A 9,608-nucleotide genomic window follows, 5' to 3' on the forward strand; every position below is an offset into this window, starting at 1 on the left:
TAAATGTAAATTTTTTAAAATGAAAATGGTAAAATTAAGTATGGTACAATTTCAATGTAATTTTTTAAGTAAATTATACGTAATTTTGATGTATATGGAAATTGTAATTTTGATATATAATAAATTACGTAAACGATTTTTGCAATTAACAAAAAAAAATTCAAAAAAGTAAGTAAAAAGTGATCAATAAGCGAAAAAACCGAGAAACAGGGAACCCATTGACAACACCGCACGACTCTCAATCTGTCACGTCTCTTTTAGTCTTAAAAACGATCATGTCGTGTTAGATTTTCAACAGTTTTTTTAGTTTCTCTTTCTTTCACACACACAAAAACGCACATTCAAGTTTCGATCTTGATCTTGTTAAACACATCGTCCCATGTTTCTGTATCTGGGTTTTAAAATTCTTTATAAACCCTAACATGGGTCACCTTTAATTTCAACTCATCTTTACTGATTTGATTTCTTGTTCACCACCAAACCCTAAATTCCACCCCCACAATGTCACTTATCATCCTTAATTTGATCTAGTCATCTTGCATTGAAGATGAAGGGTAGAAGGGAAAAAGATGAATTTGTAATTAAAGATTCATCAATTGGATTAGTAAGACTTTTATGTTCTTTAATACTTTTTGGGATTGGTATAATAGTTGGTTTAACTTCAAGTTCACATGTAGATAAGTACTTTACATCACAACCCCAAAATTTTTATAAGAATTATGTAACTATTGCACCTGCTCCAAGTTCTGATACTAGCATTGCGAATTCGGTTACTTTTGATCATAAGAATTGTAGTACTAATTTGAATAGTTGTAAGAATGATGATTGTTCGAGTATGGAGAGTTTTAAAATGCCTAAGAATTTGACTCATCGAATGACGGATAATGAGCTGTTTTGGAGAGCTTCATTAGTACCTGAAAAACCCGAGTATCCGTTTGAGAGAGTACCTAAAGTTGCTTTTATGTTTATGACTAGAGGGCCTCTTCCGTTTTTGAAGTTGTGGGAGCGTTTTTTTCGTGAGCAGGATTTAAATAAGTACTCCATTTATGTGCATACGAACCCCGGAGTTCGTATGAGTTTTGACAATTCTTCGGTTTTTTACAATCGTGTGATTCCTAGCCAGGTATGGATCTGTTCTTAGTTGGATTAGGATGTTGTTTGCTTATTATCTTATGATTGTTTGATGTTGAAATTTAGATGCTTGACAATAATGTTAATTAGTACAATGGGGATCATTATTTTCGAGATTACCAGGGCCGTTTCAACAATTTAGAAGGCCCCGCGTTATGTTTTATACATATGAAAATAATTTTAAAAATTATCAATACAAAAAAAGTTCTCAACACAATCTTGGCAAAATGTTTTTTTTTTCTTTAGTGTTATAACATTATTGATTTGTGATATTGGTGTATAAATAACTTTCAAATTTCTCGACCCTTCTAAATTTTTGGGCCTTGTTTAGTTGCCCATCTTGCCCTTTCTCGAAGACGCTTCTGGGGATTACTTACTATAAAATGGTTATTTGCTTACAGTATTAAGTGAGTACCAATCTGTTAATTTGTTTCCTTCGAGAATAAGGAGATAAGTGGTTTTCACAAGTGTCTGGGATTGTTTTCATATATGTTTAAGCAGTAAACATATAAACACTTATATAAGCAATACCATACATCTCTTAATTGTGTGTCCTACTCCTAACTGCTATTGTATTTGAAATCATTGTCAAATTAGAGGATTTCTCATGTTTTTGGACACAATCTAGGAAAACAGAGGTACACTATCCTGTTGTTTAATGATTTAATCCCTGAATTTAGTGTTCTAGAGTGCAATTCTACGGGTTTTATTAGGAATGTTACATTTGGTACTCACACTTTATTAAATTTTAATATATGTATACAATTCTTATTTATTTTAGAAAGTGTATTGGGGAACTGTCACACTTGTGGACGCGGAAAGGCGACTTTTAAGCAATGCCTTGCTCGATTTCTCCAACGAACGATTTGTTCTCTTATCAGAAAGTTGCATCCCGATATATAACTTTCAAACCATTTATGATTATCTTGTTGGTTCAAGCTTCAGTTTTCTTGATTCGTATGATGATCCATCTCGTTATGGGCGGGGCCGCTACAGTCGCCGTATGAGACCTGATATTAAACTGCGTGATTGGAGAAAAGGGTCTCAATGGTTTGAGATGCACCGCACTTTAGCCATCAAAATAGTCTCTGATACTAGGTACTTTTTTTTGCTTTTCTTTTTTAAAAATGTCAAAATTTCATTTAACAGATAAAGAGATATATAGGCATCAAAATGGACCGGTCGTACTGTTTGGGTAACATGTTTATGTTGAAACTTGAAACAGGTTGGGGTAAAAATTGCAACTTGCTTTGCTTAAAAATATTGAAAATTTGTTAGTGTGAGATATTAATAGAAAATTATACTATAGTTTAACTCTTTAAATAAAATAGAATCGGAGGTTTTCTGCATTGAGAATACAATTTGTGTGACTTTTGACCCGTTTCCATTGTAGCTCTTTTTTTTTAACCTGTTAGAGATAAAATAATACCCAAATTGACTTATACATAAGTAAATAGGCCGAAATTGCCACCTTTTATTTTATAAAAGAAAAAAAAAAAAAAGAGTATACTTGAGTTGATATTTTAACTGCCATACAAATTTTTATATGCAGGTATTATAGTCTCTTCAAATCATATTGCTTACCTTCTTGCTACCCAGATGAGCATTACCTGCCAACATTTGTCAACATGTTTCATGGTTCATTGAATTCTAATCGTACAGTAACTTATGTTGACTGGTCTTTGGGGGGCCCACATCCAGCAATGTTTCGAGCCGAACACATTACAGCAAATTTGATACAATCAATTAGGAATAACGGGACAGACTGCTCCTATAATAAAGGGAGAAGTTCTGTTTGCTTCTTGTTTGCTCGGAAGTTTCATCCGAGTGCGCTTGATCCTTTACTTGGCCTTTCATCGACATTAGGATATTAGTGTGATTTTGTCCAACGTATTCTCCATATATGGTAGATTTTGAATTTTGATTTTCATATTCTTTTTTCTCTATTATAGTTGAAATTGTAGACAAATTTTTATCATGCCAACACATATAATTTTAAAAATATTAATAAAATAATTATTCTTTCTCCCTAAGATCTTAACCATATTCTTGTCGGTTGTGATTGCAAAGTAGTTCAAGAAAAGTTGGGTTGTAATTATATACTCTTTAATAGTGAATAGATGGTATAATAGAACATGTAATGACTCTGTGGCCCAATGGATAAGGCGCTGGTCTACGAAACCAGAGATTCTGGGTTCGATCCCCAGCAGAGTCGTTTTGTTGTACTTTTTCAGGACTTTTTCTTTTATATTATAGTATAGTAAGGAAAAAAAAGTCTAAACACTATTTTGAACATATGTGAAAAACTGAAAAAACGTCATGTTCCATAAATCAATGTGCTTAATGAGTGGTGAATGATCTTTACTTATTCCACTATATTGTATATTACAATAAATCATTCCTAACACGAGTAATGTCTCTTAAAAATCTTTAACATGCTCCATCCAACGTTAAACTTATAATATAATTTTAATTTTTCGTTGTATTATGAAATAATAGTAAACTTCATGTACAATATTTGCATCGTGTTGAGGAGTACTTTATATATGTTACTCAAATGGATACACGATTTTTGAGAAATTTGAAGAAGATGGTCAAACTCATCAAATCTTCCATTGTTTGATTTTGTTATGTTCTTTTTCTCAATGCTTGTTTGATATAAGTGTAAGTTATCGTTATTCATTATTAACATAATAATTTGCTTTGTATTCAATCTTCTTGTAAAGAAAACATCAGTTAATTTTAATTTCATGATTTAATACTCCCTCCGTCCCACTTTAAATGTCTACCTTTTCATTTTGGGTTGTCTCATATCAAATGTTCACTTAGGATTTCAATCAATCAGAAGAGGTTATTTTGGAGAGGGAAGATTTCTGATTGATAGAGAATAGAGTTAGTGGTATTTCCTAAAATTGTGTGCAAAAAGTAAGTGGACACTTGTAATGGGACGGAGGATCGGTGATAAAATAACGAAACGTCCAGTTGAGGGTGTAAAGTGGCTGTTTTCCAAACTTTTGTTGCCAAACAAAAGAATAATAAAAGGTGTTGTCAAATAAAAAACTCCGTCTTCACCTGTTGAACGGTTTTTCAGTTGGAGAAGAAACTAGGGCACCAAATGTGAATTAAGGTGAGATTAAAGCTTTTGATTTCATTACAAAATTGTTGTTTTTTGGTGCATAATATTTTTCCAATTGGATCTCAATTTTAAGTATCAACAACTAAATCATTACGTGTGGTTTGCATATAATTACGTGACTTTCTATTTTGGATACCTTTTATTGCATATTTTTCTCCACTCTGTACTGAATCTCTCTATTCATAGATACATAAACTAGGCGATTTGAGGGAGTTAGGCTTAACTAAATTTAAGTGTCTACAGACTATTGGAAATTTAGACCGCTGATAAGCTCCTATTATATTACTCCGTAGTTTATATGAAGGAGTATATAATTTATAATTAAATATTAAGATATATGATATTATATTATATTATATTTATATGCTTTAAATTTTTATCTTTTGGTCTTATCTAAGTAGTTGATATCATTACTTTATGCTCTAAATTGGAGTGAACAATTTTTTGTTTAAATGGCATCCGATTACTATGACCTTGAATCAATGACCTATTTTGTTGGTGTCTCTCATCCTAGAAACTTAATTAAAGCAAACACTACAAGCGCTCAGATAATTTCTTAGGTTTGAATAAGCTTTTATTGTTTTTTTTATGAAATTGTAGAACTTGTTTTTTATTTGAATTTGACTGTAGATTATGTAACTTTTTTTATGTCTTTATTTGTTACTCCATGCGTTGTTTCTTTTCATGATGATGTAAAGCAGAAGTTTTTTAATGTTACAATTGATGCAGTGCTCTCTATTTTGATTGAAATACGTGAAAATGCATCCTCCTTTGACGCTACATAGACACCCAATGTGTGCTGAAGTAAGTTAAAATACTCGTTTTTATCTTTTAAACTCATGTTAAACAGCTATATAACTACAAATTGCTTTATATGGATTTAGTATATGAACATTAGTTAGATATCATACAAACAAAAAGATCGGTACATTAAAGGATGTAGTTTGAATATTTATTTTAACTGATATATATGAAATTGTTTTGGTACATAAAATTGCCTTATACTGTGTAGGTGTTACGCATGAAGTTCTGTTAATATTATTGGTTAGTTATTGAAACCATGAAACTTACACTTCGTTTGTCTTGTGTTTGATTTAGATAATCGAGCTATTTCAGAAATGTCATATGGACCATCCTTACGGAAAATTCGTTGGCGAGTACACAGATATCAAGATAAAGCTCGATAAATGTTTCCGGCAGGAAGTAAGCTTTTCTAAAAACATGTTTTTATTGTGTTATTCTACAAAAAATATTGAGATAAAAAGCTTTTTGAAAAGTTAAAGTTTTCATAATGAGTTACATTTTCTCTCAAGTCTTTTCCTTTTATGGCAGAAAGCTGTAAAAAGGAAGGCGAATTTTGAAGAGAGCAAGAAACTGAAACAGAGACTACAAGCTTATAGAAAAGAAACTGGTGAAACCTAGTAGAACATTATGTAAACACCTGAGAATTTTTTGTCGTGAACATTCATATAATAACCAGATAAGTTTCAGTGTCGTAGTTGGAGACGGATGATATACATATAAATAAAAACAATCTGCAAATGATGTTGAAATACGTTTATTCTAGCGAACATGTTTATGGAATGTTGTAATTTGCAAATCCTGTACCCTAAACTGTGTCGCTTGTTTCTGTTCAACACGCCTATGAACATCATGTTCACAGGAATAGATCCTTCATTCAAGAATTTCTTAAAAAGCTCTACAGTTTCCATACCTAATCCATGTAATTCACATATCGTGACATTCCATGATAAGATATTTTTTCGTGGCACTTTGTTAAACAAATGCCGAGCTTTATCGATGTACCCGCATTTAGCATACATATCAACAAGCCCATTCCAAACATGCAGTAATCGGACAATAATTTTCGTCTATAACTAAATGAATTGCTATACATTTTCAAACAATCCTAGTTGAAACCAGGATGAAGGAACTATCACAAAAATAGTCTTATTAGGCAACAATATTTTTTTTTTTTTTTTTTTTTTTTAGGACAGCGAAATTGGGATCACCCGAGGAGGACTAAACCACCCGTTGCGATCATCTCCCGTTTCGACTATGCCGATGCAGCGATAATAACCCCGCCCTCATCGCTGCCCGGGAGGAAACCTTGAAACCGATCCAAGGGCACGACCAAGTAAAACCCCTCATCCCTTTACCCCACTTAGGGGTGCCCCGGGTGATTCCGGACGGGCATGATAGAGTTGCATTTACATTTAAGTAATTGTTGTAGCCGGGTGGAGTCGAACTCCTAACCTCAAGTGTATTAGACCTCAAGTGTATTATAGGCAGGCCACTACCACTCAACCACTATCATTATTATCATTATTATTACTATTATAAGTATTATTATATTACCATTATTATTATTATTATTATGATTATTATAATATAATTACTATCATTATTATTATTATCACTATTATCATTATTGTAGATATTATTATTATTAGTATTAGTATCATTTTATTAGAATTATTATTACTAGTAACATAATCATTATTATAAATATTATCATTATTATCATTTTTTTTTACTATCATTAAAAATTATCATTATTATTATTATTATTATTATTATTATTATTATTATTATTATTATTATTATTATTATTATTATTATATTTATTATCAGTATTTTTTTTTAAATAACTATGATTACTAAAATAAAAGTTGTAATGACGTATTTAAAGTTATAAGTATGAAAATAAAGATTATATATATATATAAATATATTATGTACACATAACTTAACTAGATTAACATTTATATATATAACATGAAAATATATAAATAAATAATGAAACTTATAACTTATTAAATATATAAATTACATCCCTAATAATAATATATATATATATATATATATATATATATATATATTTATTAGAGTACGATTATATATTAATGAATACACAAATGATAATAACGATTATATATTAGGCAACAATTTAACATCCCTTGTTCGTTTACAACAGTCCAACCCTTATTCCAAATAATCGTGCTGAATATAACCTGTTATCAAAAAGCTCCATGAAATAACATCTCTCTCAGGCATTTCACCAAACACCTTCTCCACATCATCAACACGCCAGGGAAGCAAATCTCGACACAAAAGACTCTCATCAAATAGTCATACAATTAGTAATAGTCATACATTTAAGAACAAACAAATAGCACACTGTCAATATTACATTAAAAAAATAACATAAATAGACACTACTTGTACATTTATTATCTTTTCAACTCACATAGAAATTGTATAAAACACAGCAACAAAAAGTTGGTCATCAAACATTGCTAGTAACTCAAAACACAATCTATAAAAGAGCCAACAAACATCATATTTCCAATTTCAATGTGACGAAGTCGAACCACTTGCGCGATTCTCCAAGAAACGAACAACAACTACTGTAATATTGTCAGCACTACCTCTTACTGAAGCTTCTTGCATCAGCTTTTTCGCTGCTTCTTCTGGGCTCTCAATGGGTCCCACCATCCCAACAGCTTCATCATTACTCACAACATCCCAAAGTCCATCACTAGCAAGAATCAAAAACTCAAGTGAGTTATCAACTTTTTCCTCTTGAATTTCTGGATCTGCAACCACATATTGTTTCAACAATTTATCACCAAACGCACGAGAAACAGCTAAAACACCACCAACTCTCCAAGTACCCGCCCACATAACAAATCCACCAGCATCCTCAATACGTTGTCGTTCATCACTTTGATCCGGCTTATGGTCACGAGAAACAGCAAAAGCTTTCCCGCCCCTGCTAATAACAGCACGTGAGTCACCAACGTTTGCAACCAATAAACGGTCGCCAACTAGGATTGCAGTTGAAGCAGTTGACCCTGCATCTCGGTTCTGATTGTTCTCAGATTTCAAAAACTCGGTATCAGTATGACTGTATGCATCAGATATTGCTGCTTTAGTATCAGATATGAATTTTGGATGTTTAATAAGATTACTAAACAAATGTTGTTTCACGTATTCAGCAGCTCGAGCACCACCATGACCGTCAAAAACTCCAAAAAGGCCGATGGTTTCACCCTCGACACTATTGATTCTTGCCTCGTAAAAATCTTCCATTGATGATCTCTTTCCAGGTGAACTTGCAAATCCGTAGCTGAATTTAGAATCTTCGCTTAATCCACCACCACTAACAGGCGAATCACCATTGGGTTGACCCGGCGATGATATTGAATTCAGATAGCCCATATTCAATTAATCAAAATTCCTAACAAACAACAGATCTTAATTCACTATACAAAATTGTATCAATGAAAAAGAAACTTATAATTTAACAATCAATGATCATTAAGCAGCTTTAAATAATCAGCTCGCCAACTGCTTATTCAAAATTTCTTATAATCATTTCATAAATAAATAAATAAATTATAAGCAGTTCAAGGCCACGCCCATAAATTAAAGCTTCAGATACGATTTTTTTCAAAAATTGGTCAGAATTCAAGCTTTATAATTGCTTCTTTTTTTCTATTTTTGTACGAACAAAGGGTGAAATCATTTTTTATTATTACAATTAAAAATAAGTTACCATCTAAATTAGGGTTTGACGTAAATGCAATAGATTAAACAATTTACCAACATATACAGAAAAATTTGAATTGAAAGAAAATTTACCTAATCTGAGATGATGATGTGAATCCGTCAGACGGTTAATCAGCGCGAATCTGAAAAACGAAATCGGAAAATGATGTGAGGATAACCTACAAATATATACGGAGTATATAAATACAAACAAAAATATAGAAAAAAAATATATATAAATGATCATTATACGTATCTATTTTTAGAGATGAATTCATACCTATTTGGGATGGGATGTGATCCCTAACAAACAATACAACTCAAATAAAGACGATTGATTGATTATTATTAGATTAGATTCAATAAGATCCAAGAAATAGAGCTAGTTCAAAAAGTTGACATTTTGACCAATTTCAATTGTTTTCTATTAAACGGGTATTCATTCAATTATCAGAGATCCGCTATTTACTCTCGTATGATTGTTTTTCCCCTTTGACGTTTTTAATACTTTTAAATAACCCCTTGTACGTTTTCAAGTTTGTAAATCAAGCATCTTGTTTTACTTAACCAACGTTTTTTAATCGAGTATTTTTTTAGAGATTGTTGAAGCAATTATTAAATCCCTTTTTCTGTTAACCCATTGAATACATAGAGAAAAAATTAAATACGAGTCAAGTTGACTGGTGTACACCTATAAGTAGGAATGTCAATCGTCCGATACATCGGATATTTATCTGATCCGATTCATTTAAATGATATGGATAGTCTAAATGGATGATAAGTGGAT

The 9,608-nt window shown here is 31.5% G+C and overlaps 3 protein-coding genes and 1 non-coding gene across 5 annotated transcripts; 3 read left to right on the top strand and 1 right to left on the bottom strand.

Moving 5' to 3' along the window:
• The first annotated feature begins 222 nt into the window (after positions 1-222).
• LOC139890804 (glycosyltransferase BC10-like) lies at positions 223-3,061 on the top strand. Its single transcript, XM_071873719.1, has 3 exons — positions 223-1,123; positions 1,913-2,229; positions 2,684-3,061. The coding sequence occupies exons 1-3, from the start codon at positions 548-550 to the stop codon at positions 3,003-3,005; spliced, it is 1,215 nt and encodes a 404-aa protein (XP_071729820.1). The 5' UTR covers positions 223-547; the 3' UTR covers positions 3,006-3,061.
• A 212-nt stretch (positions 3,062-3,273) lies between these two features.
• Positions 3,274-3,346, top strand: TRNAR-ACG (transfer RNA arginine (anticodon ACG)). The gene has a single exon. It is a non-coding gene; the product is annotated as a tRNA-Arg (tRNA).
• An 856-nt stretch (positions 3,347-4,202) lies between these two features.
• LOC139890805 (uncharacterized) lies at positions 4,203-5,784 on the top strand. Its single transcript, XM_071873720.1, has 4 exons — positions 4,203-4,258; positions 4,997-5,071; positions 5,366-5,470; positions 5,600-5,784. Exons 2-4 carry the CDS (start codon positions 5,027-5,029, stop codon positions 5,687-5,689), a joined length of 240 nt encoding a protein of 79 aa, XP_071729821.1. The 5' UTR covers positions 4,203-4,258; positions 4,997-5,026; the 3' UTR covers positions 5,690-5,784.
• A 1,629-nt stretch (positions 5,785-7,413) lies between these two features.
• On the bottom strand, positions 7,414-9,242 carry LOC139890806 (probable protein phosphatase 2C 59). Of its 2 annotated transcripts, none has more exons than XM_071873722.1 (3): positions 9,102-9,242; positions 8,915-8,964; positions 7,414-8,510 (listed from the first exon to the last, which is right to left on the bottom strand). In XM_071873722.1, exon 3 carries the CDS (start codon positions 8,489-8,491, stop codon positions 7,622-7,624), a length of 870 nt encoding a protein of 289 aa, XP_071729823.1. In that variant the 5' UTR covers positions 8,492-8,510; positions 8,915-8,964; positions 9,102-9,242; the 3' UTR covers positions 7,414-7,621. The 2 variants fall into 2 exon arrangements, with proteins under 2 accessions (XP_071729823.1, XP_071729824.1); XM_071873723.1 differs by having other exon boundaries at positions 8,915-9,000.
• Between the last annotated feature and the right edge of the window lie 366 nt (positions 9,243-9,608).

The sequence above is a fragment of the Rutidosis leptorrhynchoides genome, chromosome 2, assembly GCF_046630445.1.
Source record: "Rutidosis leptorrhynchoides isolate AG116_Rl617_1_P2 chromosome 2, CSIRO_AGI_Rlap_v1, whole genome shotgun sequence".
Taxonomy (NCBI): domain Eukaryota; kingdom Viridiplantae; phylum Streptophyta; class Magnoliopsida; order Asterales; family Asteraceae; genus Rutidosis; species Rutidosis leptorrhynchoides.